The 24365-nt window shown below is 38.3% G+C and overlaps 3 protein-coding genes across 4 annotated transcripts; all 3 read left to right on the plus strand.

The window, feature by feature from the left end:
* The first annotated feature begins 2147 nt into the window (after nucleotides 1-2147).
* On the plus strand, nucleotides 2148-7362 carry LOC109897794 (troponin I, fast skeletal muscle). The gene is made up of 7 exons (XM_020492367.1): nucleotides 2148-2266; nucleotides 3929-3959; nucleotides 4059-4095; nucleotides 6149-6277; nucleotides 6570-6659; nucleotides 6746-6919; nucleotides 7088-7362. The coding sequence occupies exons 2-7, from the start codon at nucleotides 3952-3954 to the stop codon at nucleotides 7166-7168; spliced, it is 519 nt and encodes a 172-aa protein (XP_020347956.1). The 5' UTR covers nucleotides 2148-2266; nucleotides 3929-3951; the 3' UTR covers nucleotides 7169-7362.
* A 2114-nt stretch (nucleotides 7363-9476) lies between these two features.
* On the plus strand, nucleotides 9477-15743 carry LOC109897793 (troponin I, fast skeletal muscle-like). Of its 2 annotated transcripts, XM_020492366.2 has the most exons (7): nucleotides 9477-11214; nucleotides 14092-14128; nucleotides 14354-14479; nucleotides 14593-14653; nucleotides 14781-14872; nucleotides 14959-15132; nucleotides 15301-15743. In XM_020492366.2, exons 4-7 carry the CDS (start codon nucleotides 14647-14649, stop codon nucleotides 15427-15429), a joined length of 402 nt encoding a protein of 133 aa, XP_020347955.1. In that variant the 5' UTR covers nucleotides 9477-11214; nucleotides 14092-14128; nucleotides 14354-14479; nucleotides 14593-14646; the 3' UTR covers nucleotides 15430-15743. The 2 variants fall into 2 exon arrangements, with proteins under 2 accessions (XP_020347955.1, XP_020347953.1); XM_020492364.2 differs by lacking the exons at nucleotides 9477-11214; nucleotides 14593-14653 and having other exon boundaries at nucleotides 12741-14128.
* A 1243-nt stretch (nucleotides 15744-16986) lies between these two features.
* On the plus strand, nucleotides 16987-22830 carry LOC109897795 (troponin I, fast skeletal muscle-like). The gene is made up of 7 exons (XM_020492368.2): nucleotides 16987-17111; nucleotides 19020-19052; nucleotides 19206-19242; nucleotides 19444-19569; nucleotides 21500-21589; nucleotides 22073-22246; nucleotides 22392-22830. The coding sequence occupies exons 2-7, from the start codon at nucleotides 19045-19047 to the stop codon at nucleotides 22473-22475; spliced, it is 519 nt and encodes a 172-aa protein (XP_020347957.1). The 5' UTR covers nucleotides 16987-17111; nucleotides 19020-19044; the 3' UTR covers nucleotides 22476-22830.
* Nucleotides 22831-24365: the final 1535 nt, after the last annotated feature.

The raw sequence follows: 24365 nt of genomic DNA on the forward strand, positions 1-24365 counted from the left end.
TTGTCAATTACAGTGTAGAATTCAATCTGGGTAGATGAAAAATTTTGAAATCTGGATAGATATATATATATATTGAATGGAAAAAGGATATTAGGTGAGTGATGTAAGGATTGTTTTTGGATCATGGTGCTTTATGAGATGTAAAAGAAATGGTTGTGGTTGTGATTGTATTGTTAAAGCCTATTGGAGAAATAACTCTGTGTGAACAATGCATGACAATATCTTCTATAACTGATCAACCAGAGGATGCATGATTCCCATGTCTGTATCTTCTTCTTGCACATTTGCAAAACCGTTTCCCTTACTTTCAAGGTGACACTTTTCACTGGGTATCATACTTAACAATCTCTGTCTTTAAAGGACAAATTAGATGATGCTTACACTATGTCCTCTGTGGTTCATTTGGTACTGCTTGGTGCTTGCAATGCCAGGATCTTGGGTTCGTTTCCCACGTTGGACCTGTGCGAAAAAATATTAAAATGTAGGTACTCACTACTAAGTCACTCTGGATAAGAGCGTCTGCTAAATGACTAAACTGTAATACAGAGCCACAGAAATATTTGCCACCACAAATTCCCCCAAAAGATTCCTAGGAGGGGCCATTACATTTTAGCAGATGGCTGGTGGATATAGAACTAGGCTAATTCTGGCGCCAAATGACCTAAATACAAAGTCAGGATGGAGGATAGTCAAAGCAGGGCCGGCTCCAGGCATAAGCAACATAAGCGGTCGCTTAGGGCCCCCAGCTGCTGCAGGGCCCCCAACAAATGTTTATTATTTATTTATGACATTTTTGGGGGGAATTCAGTCGGATCTCAACTTACTATTTCAGAGTGAGAATATTTGAATACACCAGGTGCAATTTCGAAATGTGATTGTGTGTCAGCAGTTTTTCTCTTGTTATGTCAGTCAATGACAGTCACTCAATTAGCCAAGTCGGCTAACACTTTTTTTTATTGGTAGTTAGTCTAGTCAGCTATCTAAACTTGTAGTAAGCATGGCTGAATACCGACCGTGCACGCAGGGCTCGTGCCCAGAGTACCTGACCTCCAGGGGGGCCTCCATTGATTTTGTTAGTCATTCTCACTCATATCATATTAACATGGCATAAGTCCTTACAAAATGTGTATAATTGCAGAAAATTTGCTTTAAAACTGCAAAAAAAAAGTATCTCCATTCATGGCAAAATAGATAGATTGTGGGAATTTTGTTGTAAAACTTAAAAAAAGAAAAAATGATCACAATTCATAGGATTGCAGTAAACTTGCTTTAAAACTGCAACATTTTCTATGCCCCATGGCAAAATGTGTAGAATTGCAGCGACTCCTAGTGACTCCTGCGATGCAGTGCCTTAGACCACTGCGCCACCCAGCAGGCCCTACTATTTCCTTTTTTTATTTGGAAAATTGCTCTTACTTTTAAACTCTGCATTGTTGAGAAAAGGGCTCTTAAGTAAGCATTTCACCTGTTGTATTCGGTGCAAGTGACAAATGAAATTTGATTTGATTTTGATTGTTTTCAATTAAAATAGTCAGTGTATTCCAAACTCATAGTATGGAAATATGTATAAAACAAAGGAAAATACACCGGGCCTTTAAAACAAGCATTTTTTTCTCCACCGTCAAGAGCGGTGCCTCTCAAATGTTTTGCCGTGATGTGGGGGCCCCCCTACCAAATCTTGCTTAGGGCCCCCAAAAGGCTGGAGCCGGCCCTAGGTCAAAGTATGGGATCAGACCCCTATTTTTGTTTTTTATTTTACCGGGTAAGTTCCTACCATAAGATGCTTTATTTCCAATGCTTATTATATCTGGCCCTGTAGTGTAGGGCTACTTTGACCACATTCACTTATCATTCATCGATTAAGACTTGATCACAACAAGAAACTATAGAGGGGATGACATTGTGACAAGCAGTTGCACGTTGCTTGTTATTATTTAAGTTATTATTAAGTATTATTGATACTGTAGTTATCTGGTTTGGAAATATGGAGCCTATATTTAGATAACGGGGCATGTTACAGGGCATGTATATGTTACAGGGCAGTATATCAGGCTGACAGGGGGCCGGCAGCATCACTGACCACTACCATAAAGACTGACCTACTGGAGTAAACATTACCATGTTGAGGGAGGGATAAACCACTGGTGTCCACCCATCAGTATTTAATACTGTGTACTCCCTCATTTAATCTGCTATTGGCTTGCCATCCTCTCCCTCTCCATCTCTCACAGCTGCTCTTCATTTTTCATCATTATTTTTCTCACAGGTGAGGATAATAGTGGGATCTTATAGTGCTCCAGCATGCATAATGTGCTCCTGTCTCTTGACTGCTTTGAACTGTATGTAGTGTTGCAGCTGTTGGTTTCTGCACATTGGCAGATCATACGATCACCATAGTAGCATGGTCCTGTATGGCTCAATTGGTTGAGGACAGTGCTTGTAACACCAGGGTTGTGGATTCTATCCCTATGGCCACCCACATGGTAAATGTATGCATGTGTGCTGGCTAAATTGTTTTGGGATATAAGGGGGAAACAAATACAGGTCTGTATTCTCACCTTTCTTTTTTTAAGCGATATATGTTATTTTCAATGATTCATTATGTGCACATGATTGACAGATATTAAGGAATTTGAATGTTTTAATTGAATTAATTGAATTGCTGAATTGTTTTGTGTCACCAGATGTGAATCTAGCTATTCAGGAAGTAGAGCTAGCTCAACAGTTTGAGCCTTCTTGGTCACTAGAAATATTATACTTCGTAGGCTGATTGCATGTATCAGCCCAACATGATGCTCAAGGGGACCTTGTTATCTGGATGTTTTTGTTCTGCTCTGTTCCGCAATCTTATGCCATTTGTTCCTGAACAGGTGGTGTTCTAGATGTCTGGAATCTACAGAAATTAAATATAAATAACCATCAGAATATGAAACCTTTTGTGTATCATGAATGACTAAAACATTTTACATGATTTATTTGCAAGATTTGAACATTCATGAGTAAAAAAAAGTGAATATATCACTGTTTAAAGGGATAGTTCACTTTTTGGAAATATTAGCGTATTTTCGACTTCTTTAGGGTGTTTCCTCCAAACTGTATTTTAATTGGTTAGCTAGTTATTGGTTTCCTTCAAACTGTATTTCAATTGGTTAGCTAGTTATTGGTTTCCTACGAACTGTATTTAAATTGGTTAGCTACTATTGATCTTGGTTAGCTAGCTAGTTATTTTGAAATGGTTTGGAGAAAACAACAACAACTTAAAAAAATTGGAAGAAAAGCTACAATTTAAAAGAAATTGTTTAACTATCCCTTTAAAGGATCAACATTATAAAGAGTGACTCATTGTTTTAACAAATTAGTAAAATTGTAGTTGTAGTTATATTCAAATGTAGGTCAGCAGCTCAATAATTAAGTAGATCAAAGTTTAGCATGCCAAATACCAGTTTAGATTTGTCGTCCTCAGGGAAATAAGAAACTATCATTCAGAATGTATATATGTTTTGGCATCTGAATAAGTTGAAACCCTATCTGTTTAAGCATAAAATTGTTCCAAGTGGCAAGCAGCAATATGATACATGTTTGTGAATACTTCATATCTGCATGCTTATATCTGCAATGTGAAACTAGTTGAAAGGTGTTCTATTGCCAGTGTCTAGCTGCCATAATAATATGCTAAAAGGTTGTCCAAATGTCCTGCATCAGCATAAAGATAAAAATAAGTACATACCCAGTAAAGTGAGCCAGGGTAGACTCCTACTTGCTGAGTAATTAAAGTGATCTCTATATCTTGTTGTGTGCTACTGTTATTTGGTGGATTCATTTTGGCATTATGACTGCTCTTCTGAGTCTATCACAGTACAACATATACATTTATAACAACACTTGTTCTGTCAAAGTTTTGAATCTTTTAATTTCTGTCTTATACAAGGTGTGAAAAAATAAACAAGCAAGATGTCAGAGTAAGTATAATATTACATTAGTCTCAATAACATCTTAGAGGTGACTGATTGTCTGAGTGCATCGAGAACATCTCATGTATCTACCTCTTCCTCTCCAAGGAAAAAGATGAATTCGAGCCGCAGGGGTCATCTGAAGGTAAATATACTGATTTAACCCAATTTCAGCTTCCAATATGAAAAACTGTTTTGTTCTTACTCTCCTTTGATTGAACATTTACAGTACCAGTCAAAAGTTTGGACACACCTACTCATTCAAGGGCTTTTCTTTATTTTTACTATTTTCTACATTGTAGAATAATAGTGAAGATTTCAAAACTATGAAATAACACATATGGAAACATGTAGTAACCAAAAAAAGTGTTAAACAAATCAAAATATATTTTATATTTTCGATTCTTCAACGTAGCCACCCTTTGCCTTAGCATTCTCTCAACCAGCTTCATGAGGAATGATTTTCCAACAGTCTTGAAGGAGTTCCCACATATCCTGAGCACTTTTGGGCTGCTTTTCTTTCACTCTGCAGTCCAACTCATCCCAAACCATCTCAATTGGGTTGAGGTCTGGTGATTGTGGAGGCCAGGTCATCTGATGCAGCACTCCCTCACTCTCTTTCTTGGTCAAATAGCCCTTACACAGCCTGGAGGTGTGTTGGGTCATTGTCCTGTTGAAAACAAATGATAGTCCCACTAAGTGCAAACCAGATGGGATGGCGTATCACTGCAGAATGCTATGGTAGCAATGCTGGTTAAGTGTGCCTTGAATTCTAAATAAATCACAGACAGTGTTACCAGCAAAGCACCCTCACACCATCACACCACCTCCTCCATGCTTTACGTTGGGAACCACACATGATCATCCGTTCACCTACTCTGCGTCTCACAAAGACATAGCGGTTGGAACCGAAAATCTCAAATTTGGACTCATCAGACCAAAGGACAGATTTTCACCGGTCTAATGTCCATTGCTCATGTTTCTTGGCCCAAGCAAGTCTCTTCTTCTTATTGGTGTCCTTTAGTAGTGGTCTCTTTGCAGCAATTCAACCATGAAGGCCTGATTTACGCAGTCTTCTCTGAACAGTTGATGTTGAGATGTGTCTGTTACTTTGTTAAGCATTTATTTGGAAAGCAATTTCTGAGGATGGTAACTCTAATGAACTTATCCTCTGCAGCAGAGGTAACTCTGGTTCCTACTTTCCAGTGGCGGTCCTCACGAGAGCCTGTTTCATCATAGCGCTTGATGGTTTTTGCGACTGCACTTGAAGAAACTTTCAAATTTCTTTACATTTTCTGCATTGACTGACCATCATGTCTTAAAGTAATGATGGACTGTCATTTCTCTTTGATTATTTGAGCTGTTCTTTCCATAATATGGACAAGGTATTTTATCAAACAGGGCTGTCTTTATCCAATGTATATCACCCCTACCTTGTTACAACACAACTGACTGGCTGAAACGCATTAAGAAGGAAATAAATTCTACAAATGACCTTTTAACTAGGCACACCTGTTAATTTAAATGCCTTCCAGGTCACCTTCCACCTCATGAAGTTGGTTGACAGAATGCCAAGAGTGTTCAAAGCTGTCATCAAGGCAAAGGGTGGCTACTTTGAAGCATCTCAAATATAAAATATATTTTGGTGTGTTTAATGCTTTTTTGGTTACTACATGATTCCATATGTGTTATTTCATAGTTTTAATGCTTTCACTACTATTGTACAATGTATAAAATAGTAAAAATAAAGAAAAACCCTTGAATGAATAGATGTGTCCAAACCTTTGACTCATATTGTGTCTATACAGCTAAGTCAAATAATAACCCATTCTTATTTGCAAAGATGTCAAAACTGCGGGCACAGTAACGATATGAAATACAAATACCTTTCCCTATTTAATTAAATAACCACAAATGAACTATGTGTACAAGTGATTGTGTAAAATGTATCAAGACAAACACAAATGGCAGAAACACATTAGCTGGCAGTTGCCTGAAGTTAACGTGCTTAGGCTCTCAATTATTTATTCAGACACATGGTAATACCACAAGGTTACTTTCTTGAATGTATAAGGAAATACAGTACATTTGAGAGTGCCTGAAATTGATGCTAGGCCTAACTTTGCATTGGTGAGTTCTACATGTTTTGGTGTAGTCGTGTTAGCTGCTCTGACACCTTTTCTCCCCCTGGCATCCAGAGCTTGATGCTTGCGATTGCCAAAGACCTCCTGGAGAAAGAAGCAGCAGACTTGATAACGGAAAAGGCAGCTTTTATTGCAGAAAACTGCCCTGCTCCGGTATTGTCTGGGGGTCTTCCTGAGCTGCAGGTATTTTACCATTCTAACCAGTTCATTCTCATTTAGTCTGCTTTGAATACCTGACATATACAATAATTCATACAACCATACAATTGGTACCACAAAAATCCTAACCTATTTATCTTTCATGTTACATATTTGATTTTGAGATATGTGTTAAGGCTGCATTTGGATTTATTCGATTTGCATAGAAACGAAAATGAATTGAATGAGATTGATCTGTGCCAAAAGCTGAAGACACCATTAAGATACACTGTGTTTCTCATACAAATTATCTGTGATATGTTTTTTGTGTCAACAGGAAATGCTTAAAAAGTTGGCCCAGACCATTGACAAGGTTGATGAGGATAGATATGACTCCGAGGCAAAAGTGAAGAAGACAGACAAAGAGGTACAGTACGTTGCATTCCATATTGTCCTCATCCTGGAAACATATAGCGCTGGTCTTGACTATGTGTTGACTCACCCTCTTCACAGATTGAGGACTTGAGAATGAAAGTGGTTGAGATCCAGGGCATAAAGAAGCCAGCTCTGAAGAAAGTGCGTATGTCTGCTGATGCTATGCTTGCAGCTCTGCTGGGCACCAAGCACAAGGCTTCCATGGATTTCAGAGCCAACTTGAAAGAAGTGAAGAAGGAGGTCAAAGAGGAGGTGGGTATTTGTGGGGAGAATTACGAAGCAGAGAATCACAGTACTTTAGGAGTTGGCGGCAGTTGTCCCGAATGTGCTCAGAACTTTGAGGAAATGATCAGTTACATGAATTTCATATTACATCCTCAAACACTAAGAATGTCACATCGTACATTTTATGTCATGCAGGAGGAAGTCGGTGACTGGCGTAAGAACGTTGATGAACAGGCTGGCATGGACGGCAGGAAGAAGAAGTTTGAGACCGCATAAATGACTGAATTTGTTTTTTAATACATCTTTTAGGTTGTTTTGTTATACTGTCACAGAGTTAGAGTCATTTTGTCAATCTATTTAACTTAAACGTATGTCTTATGTCAATAGTAAAACGCTTTTGAAGAAAACTTATTTTACCTATGTCCAACATTCATGCCAAAGCTCAGTAATTAAATAAATGCTTTGAAGAAGACAGTCTTTTTTTGTTACTTTTGACATGTATATTTCTTGAATACAGTGGAGGCTGCTGAGGGGAGGACGGCTCATAATAATAGTTGGAACAGAGCAAATGGAAGTGCATCAAACACATGGAAACCATATGTGTGATGTATTTGATACCATTCCACCCACTCCGCTCCAGTCATTACTACGAGTCCGTCCTTTCCAACCTCATGTGCTTGAACATTGTTATGCATGTTTATTTCTTTATTACTAATTTGGCACTGAAATAGTAGGGCATCCATAACTAGGGCTTTTCCAAATATTAATGGGCTGCACTTATGTCACTTATGTGCACCTACCAGACAGCTATTTCAAGGTTCTCTATTCCCGCCCCCAATGAAATATCGACTTATCAGGAACATTGAAAATCACAACCTAGCATAAGATAATACTGGTGTAAAAAGACGTCTAAGCAGAGTCCACACTTCCGGTTCCCAGGAGAAACTGAAGTTAGGTTGAAAACACTGTATCCCTGAAAACCGGTAACATTTGCTTTTTGCAACCCCACAGTGAATTAATCTAACATATTTGTTGTAAGAATATAGGATTATATTTCCTACAAACATTTCATCATAAATGTCAATGTCATGCGAAATAACTTGATGAAAACACAATTGAATTAAAACTCAATAACGATTGGCTTGATTTAGTTACACATTTTAGATGTGTATTAATCATTAAAATGTTTTTTTATATTTAATTAAACCTTTCATATTTGAATAAAGAATATAATAAACAATTTACAAGAATATAGTTATGATATAATTAGTAATATAATATATAAATAAATAAATGTCCTCTCTCCATCACTCTCTATCGCTCTCTCTCGCTCTCTTTCAATCTCTCGCTCCTTCTCCCCATCTCACCTTTGAGCAAAAGAGGGCTATTTGCTTGCCCACTTTTTTCTCAGGAATTTGACATTTTTTGTAGATATTCAATTTACAGTGTATTGCCATGCAATTGAAGTTCGATTGGGGAACTCTAGTCCTGCAAATGGTGAGTAACACTTTTTTCTACTTTTTAATAATCCTTAACAAAATGTATTCCAGAGGTCAAAAATTGTTCTGACAATAATGACAGATACAGAAATTGTTCAACGGTGCAATGGATAGCATGGTTCCCTTGTTAAAGTTCACGACCCCTTTCCCTTCTTTATTTTAAAGGTGCAATCTGCATTGGTACTTCCATTTTTTTTATTTTAAATGATTGCTATATACACATTGATTGTTGAAGAACTTTTTGTCAAAACAGTGGCTGGGAAGTCACTTTTTATTGTTTGAACTGCAGACTGACCCTTTAACAATAGCCTTCTTATTATTGAAAATGGAATTATCATCAATCACCCAAAAGTGGTGCAAGAATATATCAACGTTGACCCTTGCTTACCCGGGTTTATCTATCCATGTCGTCCGTGCTTAACTGGGATGGCTTTGTCAAACCTTTCCAACGTCGTTGGTATGGTAGCCAAGTGGCAGCTCAGGTTTTGGGAGACACCTTGCAGAAAGGGAAATTTATGATGTGAGTTGGAGGAAAGGGTTGGTGGTATTTCAGGAGCCCACAGTTCTGTTGGCCTACGGAGTCTCCACCACCACAAGGAGGTCCCTGGGTTTCTGCTGATTCATCACTAGTCTACATATATATACCCTGTTGGATTTGTTCTTTGCCTGTGACTTACCAGTTTCTCCCCTTCTTCACCAAGTGTGTTCTGTGCTCATCTCATAGGTGAGAACCTCTCTTATCTTTCGATCACACAGGATCTGTCTTACTGATAAATAAGGTTGGATGTGACTTATTGATAAATTAAGGAATACAGTCTCACCGTGGGGAGGTAGTTTAACCTGTTAATTAAGTCTTACACAGCGCACATTTATAGATGTTGATGTAAAGGTGATTTCATGGCTACATTTACACAGATATTTGTATTTAATTTTTATTTATTTAACCTTTATTTAACCAGGTAGGCTAGTTGAGAACAAGTTCTCATTTACAACTGCGACCTGGCCAAGATAAAGCATAGCAGTGTGAACAGACAGCAACACAGAGTTACACATGGAGTAAACAATTAACAAGTCAATAACACAGTAGAAAAAAAAGAAAAAAAAAGACCCACTAACAGGTGACACCTGTCACAAGTTCACTACATTTGAATACAGGTGAATACATTGAGATAAATATGTCAGGGTGGATACTATGAAAGACTATTGAGCCTGTCTAGACAGAATGACCGACGGGCCTCTGTGTTAGACAGTGTGACCCTGTGTGGAGGGGGGGACTCCTGCTCAAGGGCTATACTCTAGCATGGAAGGCGGTTGAAGACATTAACTTAGCTATACCCATAACAAAAACAAGTTGTTTTTTGTGGTATTTAAGGCTTTACTTTTTTTTGTGATGTATGTTGCTCAAATATTCAATGTGTATAACTGTCATGGATAGCGATATGGGATTTGTGATGGAGATCTAGAATTTTGATTACACTGTAACTCGAATGTGATAACTAGGTTACAGCAGACAGTGTTTACTGAATGGGGCTTCTAGGCCCTTGGTTGGTGGTCCGTTCCTCTTGGGCTACAGCTAACATTTGGTAACCTACAGAATAGTTTCAGATCCACTGGTCAGTTGATAGACATGGCATAACAGTTGAGCGTTGCAAGCACCATGCTCTATCAGCCATTTGGTAACCTACAGAATAGTTTCAGATCCACTGGTCAGTTGATAGACATGGCATAACCGCTGAGCGTTACAAGCACCATGCTCTATCAGGCATTTGGTAACCTACAGAATAGTTTCAGATCCACTGGTCAGTTGATAGACATGGCATAACAGTTGAGCGTTGCAAGCACCATGCTCTATCAGGCATTTGGTAACCTACAGAATAGTTTCAGATCCACTGGTCAGTTGAGCGTTACAAGCACCATGCTCTATCAGCCATTTGGTAACCTACAGAATAGTTTCGGATCCACTGGTCAGTTGAGCGTTACAAGCACCATGCTCTATCAGCCATTTGAAAGTAACAGTTTAATACACATTTTGATTATCATGTATGTTCCTAGTTGAACAGATTGGAAAAGGATGTGTTGGCAAGAGTTTTTATTGTCAATTTCTCTGTTTGCTGAAGTATACTCAAAATAGTAGCATTTATTTGATCATTTGAATATTAATGAATTTGAACGTATTTGAACTGCATGTGTCATTGACGTTAAACTAGAGAAAACAGAGAAGTTGTTAAAAACATCATTCCTATTCTTAACATTGCTATTCATTGATGCGGTGTGGTTTAACAACAGTGTCTTGCAACATTTGAGCCATACTGTATTGCTTAAAATAATAATCAATGATTCGGTTGAGGGGCTTTTCATGACAGAAAGTATGCTCCCCAAAATGCAGTAGGAAAAGGGAAAGAGATGTAATGACGGGGTTCACTGAGAACGCAGGTTGTAGTGATTTGAGTGATACCAAGATGTTCTCAGGGTGGAGCAAGACGATGATGCCTGCAAAGGATTTGTGTGCTAATGACATCAATAAAGTAACAGCCCATGAATGTCAGGGGTGACTCTTGTCTCCAGCTGTCCAAATTTAGCCTGATCAAAATTGTTCCAACAAGTTTTAATAGTCAAATGGATCAGATTTCCCCTCCCTTCCTTGAAGTGTCCAAATTGCTCAATTAGCAGCCAGTGTTCATTAATCATTCTTGAGCTGGATACACAAGCCTGTTCTAATTTTAGGCTTATGAGTCAAATAGCACCCTAATGCTAAAAACATTTATCTTCCTCATTGTCTTTTTGTTACAGGGTCTGAAGCACACATTCCTCCATCATGTCTGAGTAAGTATCCATTACCTTGTTGTTTGCCACATTTTATTCTTTTCACAGGATTTTAGATAGCGTTGCAAATATGCGGTAGCTTTCCAAAAATTCTCCAGTTTTCCAGAAATCCTGGTTGGAAGACTCCCGTAATCAGGAGTGAATAAGCAGGAATCTGGAATCCTCCAATCAGAATTTCGGAAAAACCTGGGAATCTTCGTAAAGTTACAGATTTTTGCATCCCTAGTCTTAGACAAACATAGTGTTAGAAAGTAGGGATTTTTTTTTATACCAAATCAGAATAAATAAACAAACAGACAAAGAAACATACAAACAAAAACAAACAGCCAACCCTAACCCTAACATCAAACAATTGCTAGTATGCCTAAACCATACCCTAACATGGGCAAATATACACACATACAGTACCTTCAGAAAGTATTCAGACCCTTGACTTTTTCCACATTTTTTTACATTAAAGCCTTATTCTAAAATGAATTTAAACAATAAAAAATCATCAGCAATCTACACACAATACCACGTAATGACAAAGCAAAACCAGGTTTTTAGAATTTTTTGCAAATATATTAAAAAAAATATATATATATATATATATATATATAGATAACTTATTTACATAAGTATTTAGACCCTTCCCTATGCTCAGGTGCATCCCGTTTCCATTGATCATCCTTGAGATGCTGCTACAACTTGATTGGAGTCCACCTGTGGTAAATTCAATTAATTGGACATGATGTGGAAAGGTCTATATAAGGTCCCACAGTTGACAATGCATGTCAGAGCAAAAACCAAGCCATGAGGTTGAAGGAATTGTCCATAGAGCTCCAAGACAGGATTGTGTCGAGGCACAGATCTGGGGAAGGGTACCAAAACATTTCTGCAGCATTGAAAGTCCCCAAGAACACAGTGGCCTCCATCATTCTGAAATGGAAGAAGTTTGGATCCACCAAGACTCTTCGTTGAGCTGGCTGCCCAGCCAAACTGAGCAATCGGGGGAGAAGGGCCTTGGTCAGGGAGGTGACCTAGAACCTGATGGTCACTCTGACAGAGCTCTAGAGTTCCTCTGTGGAGATGGGAGAACCTTCCAGAAGGACGACTGCCTCTGCAGCCCTCCACCAATCAGGCCTTTACTGGAGAGTGTGCCAAGACGGAAGCCACTCCTCAGTAAAAGGGACATGACCACCCGGCTTTGATTTGCCAAAAGGCACCTAAAGACTCTCATACCATCAGAAACAAGATTCTCTGAACGCTTTGGCCTGAATGCCAAGCGTCACGTCTGGAGGAAATCTGGCAGAAACAGGTCTGCCATGCTTGTAGCATCATACCCAAGAAGACTCGATACTGTAATCGCTGCCAAAGGTGTTTAAAGGGTCTAAATACTATAAATGTTATATTTCCATTTCTTTATTTGTAATACATTTGTAAAATTTTCTAAAAACCTGTTTTTGCTTTGTCACTATGGGTTATTGTGTGTAGATTGATGAGGGGAAAAAAACAATTGAATACATTTTAGAATAAAGCTGTAACATACGAAAATGGGAAAAAAGTAAAGGGGTCTGAATACTTTACAAAGGCAATAATATGTAAATAATGTATGAAATAAATTACATAGAAATTGAGCAGGATGCTTACACTGAGCACAAATATAAATGCAACATTTATAGTGTTTTTCCCATGTTTCATGAGCTGAAATGATCCCTGAAATGTTTCATACACTCAAAACCTTTTTTTCTCTCAAGTATGGTGCACTCATTTCTGTATTCCTAGTCATGTGAAATTCATAGATTAGGGCCTAATTCATTTATATGAACTGGAACTCAGTATAATCGTTTAAATTGTTGCATGTTGCATTTATATTTCTATTCAGTATACATTTTGCAATGTCATGGCCATCATAAAAACTATTTTGTTTGAGTCTTTCACAACAACGTGAGAAAAGTAAATTAGATATTTTTTGACCTTCCCAAATCTATTCAGCTATAGAATATCCCTGATACAAGCCTTGGTCAACATATTGACCAGTCATGTCTCTTCAGCATATTGATCAGTCATGTCTCTTCAGCATTATTGATCAGTCATGTCTCTTCAGCATATTGATCAGTCATGTCTCTTCAGCATATTGATCAGTCATGTCTCTTCAGCATATTGATCAGTCATGTCCCTTCAGCATATTGATCAGTCATGTCCCTTCAGCATATTGAGCAGTCATGTCTCTTCAGCATTATTGATCAGTCATGTCTCTTCAGCATTATTGATCAGTCATGTCCCTTCAGCATATTGAGCAGTCATGTCTCTTCAGCATATTGAGCAGTCATGTCCCTTCAGCAAATTGATCAGTCATGTCCCTTCAGCATATTGATCAGTCATGTCCCTTCAGCATATAGATCAGTCATGTCCCTTCAGCAAATTGATCAGTCATGTCCCTTCAGCATATTGATCAGTCATGTCCCTTCAGCATATTGATCAGTCATGTCTCTTCAGCATATTGATCAGTCATGTCCCTTCAGCATATTGATCAGTCATGTCCCTTCAGCAAATTGATCAGTCATGCCCCTTCAGCATATTGATCAGTCATGTCACTTCAGCATATTGATCAGTCATGTCTCTTCAGCATATTGATCAGTCATGTCCCTTCAGCATATTGATCGGTCATGTCCCTTCAGCATATTGATCAGTCATGTCTCTTCAGCAAATTGATCAGTCATGTCCCTTCAGCATATTGATCAGTCATGTCCCTTCAGCATATTGATCAGTCATGTCCCTTCAGCATATTGATCAGTCATGTCCCTTCAGCATATTGATCAGTCATGTCTCTTCAGCATATTGACCAGTCATGTATATAACAATCCAGTATGTCAAACTCACCTTTCTTCACAGGAAAAGGATGACCTCGAGCCGCAAGCATCATCTAAAGGTAAATCAACACAGTTCACTGTGACAACATTCTATGTATTCTTCTAAATTAGGTGCAAACTGCATTTTGTCAATGGGTTTCCTTTTTGAGCAGTATATGACTCTGTGTATTCCAATGTGCATTTCTATCTTTTTGACCTCCACTAAGCACACCAGCGTGTCCTGAATGTACACCAAGCCAGGTACTGGACTAGGTTTGGCCTCACTGTGTTTCCTTTTCCTCCAGAGCTTGTGTCTCTCGATTGCGGCTACTTTTCTGGCAGCAGAGTAAAAGGAGTCCATGCAAGAGAAAGAAGATTTCATGGCTCAGATCCCCATCATGGATTTGTCTGGAAATCAAGCGGTGCTGGTGGTACCATACTGTTTATTGATTTGAGTTTGTCGTAATGAGGTGGGATTCGTAGATGTATACACACTCCATTGTCTTCCTTTTGTGGTTGCTAATGTCTTATTTTAATTCCACAGCGGGGGATATAATTTCACACAGACATCTTGGCAAAGCCTTCATCAGTATGTCAAATGAAAGGTTACCACCTCTCCCTCTCTAGATAGCTGTTGCCTGTAGAAAGTGGTTAATTCCACCCTCTTTAGATACTGGTGCCATACTGATGCCTCTCATACAAATGATCTGTAATGTGTTGATGTGCACACAGGAAATGATAAAAAAAAGTTGGCCCAGACCATTGACAAGGTTGATGAGGAAAGATATGACGCCGAGGCAAAAGTGAAGAAGACAGACAAAGAGGTACAGTACTTTGCATTCCATATTGTCCTCATCCTGGAAACATATAGCGCTGGTCTTGACTATGTGTTGACTCACCCTCTTCACAGATCGAGGACCTGAAGATGAAAGTGGTTGAGATCCAGGGCATAAAGAAGCCAGCTCTGAAGAAAGTGCGTATGTCTGCTGATGCTATGCTCCAGGCTCTGCTGGGCACCAAGCACAAGGCTTTCATGGATTTCAGAGCCAACTTGAAAGAAGTCAAAAAGGAAGTCAAAGAGGAGGTGGGTATTTGTGGGGAGAATTACGAAGCAGAGAATCACAGTACTTTGGGAGTTGGCAACCTTTTCCCCACATGTATTCAGGGCTTTGATGAAAGGATCAATTACATTTATTTCATATTATATCCTCAAACACTGAGAATGTCATATCGTAAACTTTATGTCATGCAGGAGGAAGTCAGTGACTGGCATAAGAACGTTGATGAACAGTCTGGCATGGACGGCAGGAAGAAGAAGTTTCAGTCTGCAAAAATTACCAAATTAGTTTTGGTGTTCAAAACTACGGAGGATACAGAGTGATTGATCTATCTTTTTTGTTATTTTGTTGTACTGTTACAGAGTTGGATATGGAAGACCTAAGGTTGAGATTTGAGGCAAAGACATGTTTATCTTACAGCATAAGATAAGCCCTTATAAACTGTAAACTGTAATTGAATTGTAAATTATTTTCCAAATATATAGGCTTACTGAAAATATATACAACTGCCAAACTGCAGTAATTCAATAAATGTTGGCAACATGGTGGAAACATGAACATAGTGGAAACATGAACATAGTGGAAACATGAACATAGTGGAAACATGAACATGAACATGGTGGAAACATGAACATAGTGGAAACATGAACATGAACATAGTGGAAACATGAACATAGTGGAAACATGAACATGAACATAGTGGAAACATGAACATGAACATAGTGGAAACATGAACATGAACATAGTGGAAACATGAAACATGGAAATGGTATCAATTTTATGATTCTGTGTTGTGGTAAATTATTTTACTCCTTTCAGATTTGGTCCCTCCATGCTTTTGGATGTAAGGTATTCTGGAGTATGGTTGGAAAAAAGTTGGCTTTCTGAAAAATCATCTTATTTGCTTCTTATTCTGGGAATCTTCCAACCGGGATTTCTGGAAAACCTGGTAATTTTGGGAAAGTTACTGTAATTTTGCAACACAAATTCTGGAAACACCTAGAACATCTGGGGTGGAGGTTATTTATTAAATACATCTATTAGGTTATCTATTAAACCACAAGATGTCAGTATAGTAGAGTACCTTTAATTTCTGCTGATCCTTCCTCTCTCTCTCATTCACTCTGCCTAACTCTCAATTTAATACAATCCCCTTTCTCTGAAAGTATGGCAATGGAAAAATGGGGGAAGTTGGTGAGTTTTGAACAAACAATGGCAATCTGCACTGTTCACCAAATGTAGCCAAGCAGAATCATGAGTAGAGTAGCATTTCACTTACTACATGTTATTTACTAGTCTGTTTAACTCCATTTGTCAAGTGTTGGCCTGATTAAGCACTCAACATATTATCAATATGGCCTAACATATAATTCACAGTTGCTGTGCTTTTAGGTTTGAAGGAAACATGATGGAATTGAGGTTTATTGTGTTTTGTCTTTAAGACAATAAATCAATTTCTGATTTCAATACAATTTAAATTTCTGAGTGCTTTACTGATTCGATAAAATAACCACTTTTAAAACTGTATTAGGATTTTCAAGAACTTGTTTTTCTAGAATTGATAATATGATTCACTTGTTGAGTTATATTACTATGATTCACTTGTTGAAGTAGACTCCCACTTCAATTAATTTAGATTTTAGAAATACAGTATCATATTTTTTATATTCACTCTTATCTATAAATACTTTCCCTATCCCTCCCATACTGAACTGTAATTCTATACTCACTGCTCAGAGCAACATATGTCTTGAAAGACATCTTGAAGGAAAGAACATTTATGAGGTGAACAGGGCTGGGCATAGTGTATTTCAGGAGCTCGATGTTCCATTGGTCTGACATGGAAACTACTTCCATAAAGAGGACCCAGTGTTTCTGCTGATGCATCATCCGACACCATATATACCGTTTTCATGTTTCACCGCATGTCGCTTGTCAGTGTGCTAGTCTTCCATTCTTCCTCCTGGTGTGTTCTGCCCTCCTCCTCCTCCTCTTCCTCTCATAGGTGAGAATCTCTCTTTTCCTGTCTCTCTATCAAACTCTCTGATTGTGTTGCATCACTGGGATTAAAAGCACAAGGAATAGGAATAGACTAAAGGGCCTCCCAACCAATGGCAATCTTAACAATCCAACACACTCACTGCACATGGGTGTATTTCTGTTTACCACTTTATGGATCATTACCAAATGGAGCATATGGAACAGATATATTCACCTGGCAAAACAGGTGAAGACATTGAGGTAAATCAGTCAGACTTTCTTTCTTTTTGTAAAACTTTGACTAGGGTTCTGGTTAGGGGTGATACTCTAGCAGTCAAAGCTGGTAAAGACACAACATAAATACAGACCTTTGAGTTATTGAGTTTCAGATAAAGATCTCAGGCACAGAATGTTCTGTGTGAGATTCATTGATTATATTTAGATGATTGTTAAGTCAATATAAAATGGTAAGTTCATAGTGTTATACACTGTGATGGAGAATATGATAGCTGGGAAAGTTTTCCATCCAAAAAATGTGGTGCATGTTTATTTGAGGTGGTGGATGGAGTAACAGCTTTGTAATACTGTGTAATAGACAGCATGCTAAATGCCATGTTAATTGTCATGTATAGGTCAACAAAAATAAAAAGTGGAGTTTTGCGATAGATCTTAGCTTGCTAAATTGTGTAGTTGACATGATGATTTGAAATTAAATAATTAATTAGATTCGATTATGAATGACTGGGAAAGTAACGCTTTTTTGATGTTTTCAATTATCAATAACTTTTAACTGAGACTTACAGTCAATTGTTGGGGAAGAAAATAGCAAACCATTATATCCATTGATGAGTGTGAGTACCTTGATTCAACACAATCACATCTGTCTACAGAATGAAGAAGATGCTGTTGATTTATGTATTTAGGAAGGATTTTCTGATATACAGCACCGCAGCAGGTTAATAAATCGAGACTTGCGTCTCTGAAGGCAGCAGCAGTTAAAGTTTATTAGGGTTTCACATTCTAACAACCATTAAACAAGTCAGACAACTGACTCTAGCAGTCCAGATATAGCTTTCTCGGAATTGCCTCAGACTCTAGCTCTGAAAATGTATCATATTTCCCCTAAGAACCTAGTTTGGCCAAGTGTTCCCCAATCTTCAGCTCAATATCACAATATGATCTTTAGACCAGACATGTCTCTCGCTTTTGCACCTATTGCACCTATTGCACCCTACTGATATTATAAATGTTTATTTTTTAATCATAAGTATCAAGCACGCGCTCCAGCAGGTGTATCTCACTGATCATCCCTAAAGCCAACACCTCATTTGGCCGCCTTTCGTTCCAGTTCTCTGCTGCCTGACACTGGAACGAATTGCAAAAATCGCTGAAGTTGGAGACTTTTATCTCCCTCACCAACTTCAAACATCTGCTATCTGAGCAGCTAACCGATCGCTGCACCTGTACATAGTCTATCGGTAAATAGCCCACCCAATTTTACCTACCTCATCCCCATACTGTTTTTATTTATTTACTTCTCTGCTCTTTTGCACACCAGTATCTCTACCTGTACATGACCATCTGATCATTCATCACTCCAGTGTTAATCTGCATTCGCCTACCTCCTCATGCCTTTTGCACACATTGTATATAGACTATTTTTTTCTACTGTGTTATTGACTTGTTAATTGTTTACTCCATGTGTAACTCTGTGTTGTCTGTTCACACTGCTATGCTTTATCTTGGCCAGGTCACAGTTGCAAATGAGAACTTGTTCTCAACTAGCCTACCTGGTTAAATAAAGGTGTTCTCAACTAGCCTACCTGGTTAAATAAAGGTGTTCTCAACTAGCCTACCTGGTTAAATAAAGGTGAAACAAATAAAAAATGTAAAAATAATAAAAGCAAGTTCTCTCTGTTGTGCTTCTATTCAGGGTGTGAAACACAACAACAGCCAAGATGTCAGAGTAAGTCTTGAAATTTGTCTAACATTCACTAAAAGTGTAATTCCAGACTTCTAGCCTGACTCAAAACATGTCCAATCCACCCTTATGTTCTCTCAGCAATGCACATAACTGTTATATCCCTAACAACATGTCAAATCCATGTGTTTTTCACAGTAAAAAGATGACATCGAGCCGCAGGCATCATCTGAAGGTGAACCAAGACAATGAATTATGGTCCATTGGATGAAACAAGTATTTCACACCAATGTCCAGTACTTGACTGAATTAGTTTGGGCATAAATTAGACTGGTTTTATAACTTTTCAACCTCTTTAATCCTTTAGGTAATCTTTTGTGCCCCAATACCACATAGTAAACTGGGCTTGTCTTTACTATGTTTCTTTGTCCTACAGAGCTTAGTGCTCCAGATTGCATTTGAGCTTATTGAAGTGGAGAAAAAGGAGGCTGTGCAGGAGAAAGCCAATTTCATGGCTGAGCTCCCCGCCCTGGATTTGTCTGGAGATCAAACGGCGCTGGTGGTACGATACGACGCTAATAATTCATTCATTTACACAAGCTTCACACATCTGGAGACGTACATTTCCCTCACTAACTTTAAACATCAGCTATCTGAGCAGCTAACTGATCGCTGCAGCTGTACATAGTCCATCTGTAAATATCCCACCCAATCTACCTACCTCATTTGCTGCTCTTTTGCACACCAGTATCACCACTTACACACCATCATCTGATCATCATCTGCTCATCTATCACTCCAGTGTTAATCTGCTAAATTGTAATTACCTCGCTACTATGGCCTATTTATTGCCTTACCACCTCACGCCATTTGCACACACTGTATATAGACTTTCTTTTTTTTCTATTGTGTTATTGACTGTACGCTTGTTTATTCCATGTGTAACTCTGTGTTGTTGTTTGTGTCGCACTGCTTTGCTTTATCTTGGCCAGGTCGCAGTTGTAAATGAGAACTTGTTCTCAACCAGCCTACCTGGTTAAATAAAGGTGTTCTCAACCAGCCTACCTGGTTAAATAAAGGTGTTCTCAACTAGCCTACCTGGTTAAATAAAGGTGTTCTCAACCAGCCTACCTGGTTAAATAAAGGTGTTCTCAACCAGCCTACCTGGTTAAATAAAGGTGTTCTCAACTAGCCTACCTGGTTAAATAAAGGTGTTCTCAACCAGCCTACCTGGTTAAATAAAGGTGTTCTCAACCAGCCTACCTGGTTAAATAAAGGTGTTCTCAACTAGCCTACCTGGTTAAATAAAGGTGTTCTCAACCAGCCTACCTGGTTAAATAAAGGTGTTCTCAACTAGCCTACCTGGTTAAATAAAGGTGTTCTCAACCAGCCTACCTGGTTAAATAAAGGTGTTCTCAACTAGCCTACCTGGTTAAATAAAGGTGTTCTCAACCAGCCTACCTGGTTAAATAAAGGTGTTCTCAACTAGCCTACCTGGTTAAATAAAGGTGTTCTCAACTAGCCTACCTGGTTAAATAAAGGTGTTCTCAACCAGCCTACCTGGTTAAATAAAGGTGTTCTCAACCAGCCTACCTGGTTAAATAAAGGTGTTCTCAACTAGCCTACCTGGTTAAATAAAGGTGTTCTCAACCAGCCTACCTGGTTAAATAAAGGTGTTCTCAACTAGCCTACCTGGTTAAATAAAGGTGTTCTCAACTAGCCTACCTGGTTAAATAAAGGTGTTCTCAACCAGCCTACCTGGTTAAATAAAGGTGTTCTCAACTAGCCTACCTGGTTAAATAAAGGTGTTCTCAACTAGCCTACCTGGTTAAATAAAGGTGTTCTCAACTAGCCTACCTGGTTAAATAAAGGTGTTCTCAACCAGCCTACCTGGTTAAATAAAGGTGTTCTCAACCAGCCTACCTGGTTAAATAAAGGTGTTCTCAACTAGCCTACCTGGTTAAATAAAGGTGTTCTCAACCAGCCTACCTGGTTAAATAAAGGTGTTCTCAACCAGCCTACCTGGTTAAATAAAGGTGTTCTCAACCAGCCTACCTGGTTAAATAAAGGTGTTCTCAACCAGCCTACCTGGTTAAATAAAGGTGAAATAAAAATATGAAAAAAACATCTACTCCAATGTATTTAGGCCTCACATTGGTGGTTCTTGTAATAAGCCATGTGGATTTGCCTACAAAGTACACAGACTCTAAATAACTGTTGCCCAAAGAGACTGATTCCTTCAGGAGAGAAGAGTTTCTCATAGGGGTGGCAGGGTAGCCTAGTGGTTAGAGCGTTGGACTAGTGACCTGAAGGTTGCAAGTTCAAACCCTCGAGCTGACAAGGTACAAATCTGTTGTTCTGCCCCTGAACAGGCAATTAACCCACTGTTCCTAGGCTGTCATTGTAAATAAGAATTAACTGACTTGCCTAGTTAAATAAAGGTAAATAAATACAAATTAGCTGACTGATTTGATGTGTTTGTGTACCAACAGGAAATGCTCAAAAAGTTAGCCCAATCCATCGACAAGGTTGATGAGGAAAGATATGATGCAGAGTCCAAGGTGACGAAGGCAGACAAGGAGGTATTTTCTATTCCATCTTGTCCTCATCATGAAACAAACACATATCCATAGAATGTAAAATTGAAACACAACAAACACACAACCCTGGATAGAACAACCAATGCTAAGTAACCAACCTCCTATTTAATCCAGATTAACAAATTGTTATCAGATGTAGATGTGTAAAAAAACATCTTACCTAAATTTCCTTGACTAACCGGTGCCCCCACACACTGACTCTGTCCCTGTATATAGCCTCGCTACTGTTATTTTATTGTTACTCTTTAATTATTGTTATTATTATAAAAACATGTTTTTACTACAGTTTATTTGAGTAAATAATTTCTTAACACTTTTATTCTTAAAACTGCATTGTTGGTTAAGGGCTTGTAAGTAAGCACTCACTTTAAGGTCTACACCTGTTGTATTTGGCGCATGTGACAAATCAAATTCGATTTTTGACACGGCAAATCTTATCTTCCTCCTGACTTGCTCATGTCACAGATTGAGGACTTGAGAATGAAAGTGGTTGAGATCCAGGGAATGAAGAAGCCAGCTCTGAAGAAAGTGCGTATGTCTGCTGATGCTATGCTCCAGGCTCTGCTGGGCACCAAGCACAAGGCTTCCATGGATTTCAGAGCCAACTTGAAAGAAGTGAAGAAGGAGGTCAAAGAGGAGGTGGGTATTTGTGTGGAAACCTACAAAGCAGAGAATCACAGTACCCGAGTATTGTGTCCCAAATGTGTTCTGAGCTTTGTGGAAAGGATCAGTTATTTCATATTTGATCCTCTATTTGTGACATCATAAACTTTCTGTAACGCAGGGAGTGGATGCAGTTGGTGACTGGCGTAAGAACGTTGATGAACAGGCTGGCATGGACGGCAGGAAGAAGAAGTTTCAGGGTTAAACACATTCATTTTTCAGTCATAGCCGACTTTTGTGTTTTGTGGTATTGTGGTACAGAGACGGATTTCTATGACCTTGTTGTTATGTATCCCTGCAGGAAGAGGATCTTTGATTTTAAAATGCTATTATTTTTTGATACTGTAGGTTCAAATATGTATTCAACACTATGGTTTTGGATATCTCTCTCTCCCCTCTCCCCTACTCTCTCTCTCTCTCTCTTTTTCTCTCGCTGTCTCTCTTTCTTTCTATTTAACTTTCAGTGTAATTTGCAAATGTTTTTGGCTATTGTATAGTGAGGTGGAAATGGTAAATATTTGTAGCTTCACCCACTCTTAACATCACACAGCTTTCCATCTGCGTCTGTAAACATTCACTAAAAGGAGTATATTCACTAACAGAAAAATAAAAATAAAAACAATTTTAAAAAGCTTGTGATTGTTTTTGTAGTGTTTTCCTACAAGATCATTGCCAGTTAGGCCCAAATTGTCACTGGGTGTGCTTCTACCAGCGAAAACATTACACTCAAAGAATGCGTGCATATTTGCCCAGGTGAGCCCTTAGATCACAATATCTTTGAGTCTGTAATTGATCCAGCAGCGTTGCTGTAAGATGTTGTTTGTGTTATGCCAAGCTTGCATTTAGATCTGGAAATTGGACCTGTGCAATGAATAGATCCAACCCAATACATATAACTAACATTTACAGGATTCCATGGATCTAGATCAGGGGAAAATGATTAAATACTTAATATATCTATTTTTGTTATTGATATTTAGAATGTAAAATTGAAACACAACAAACACACAACCCTGGATTGAACAACCAATGCTAAGTAGCCAACCTCCTATTTAATCCAGATTAACAAATTGTTATCAGATGTTTTTTTTTACAAACTACGGTATACATCTTCTTAACATCTGTTTTAGCTAATGGAAAGGCATTGGGAAATGGTCATGTGATATTAGTGTACCATATTTGTTAACACATGAATGCCCTTCAATAATAATAATAATAATATTAATAATGATGATGATAATGATAATAACGGATTTCATATATATAGTAATTTTCCAGATGCTCCACCAGAGGAAGCCTCCATATGTTGAACTATTAGGATGTTTGGGCTGCCATTGTCTTTTTACCTTTATTTTAGCAGGGAGTTTATTGAGACCGAGTGTCACGCCCTGACCTTAGAGCTTTTTATGTCTCTATTTTGGTTTGGTCAGGGTGTGATTTGGGTGGGCATTCTATGTTCCTTTTTCTATGTTTTTGTATTTCTTTGTTTTGGCGGGGGTATGGTTCTCAATCAGGGACAGCTGTCTATTGTTGTCTCTGATTGGGAACCATACTTAGGTAGCTTTTTCCCACAGGGTTTTTGTGGGTAGTTAATTTCTGTGTTTTACACCTTTCAGGACTGTTTTGGTTATTGCCTTTGTTATTTTGTTATAGTGTTCCGTTTTAATAAAGAAAGCATGAACACTTATATCGCTGCGCTTTGGTTTTGACAAGACCAGCAGCAATTCCACATTGAAAGTTAGAGATGCAAAAAAATACAAAAATAAAATGATAGAAAAACAATCCTCTGTGAAGAGGTCCTATACCAACAATCTGAACTGCCGAAAGGCACCAATGTATCCAACTGAAGGGTATTCTGAAGATGGTTCCATAAGTGAGGTACGATTAAAACTAAAAGATGCTTTAACTACATCTGTATTGACGGAAGGATTTCAAGAGTTAGCTATCCAAGTATGGTTTCTCGTAAATATGACCAGAGTATGTCAAAATAGATAGATACATGTATTAAGAAGACATTAGTGGATAAACATATGCAGTAAGCTATTTACCCATGAACATTATCAGTTAAACACAGATTTACTCAGATGTGCCCATC

The sequence above is a fragment of the Oncorhynchus kisutch genome, linkage group LG10, assembly GCF_002021735.2.
Source record: "Oncorhynchus kisutch isolate 150728-3 linkage group LG10, Okis_V2, whole genome shotgun sequence".
Taxonomy (NCBI): domain Eukaryota; kingdom Metazoa; phylum Chordata; class Actinopteri; order Salmoniformes; family Salmonidae; genus Oncorhynchus; species Oncorhynchus kisutch.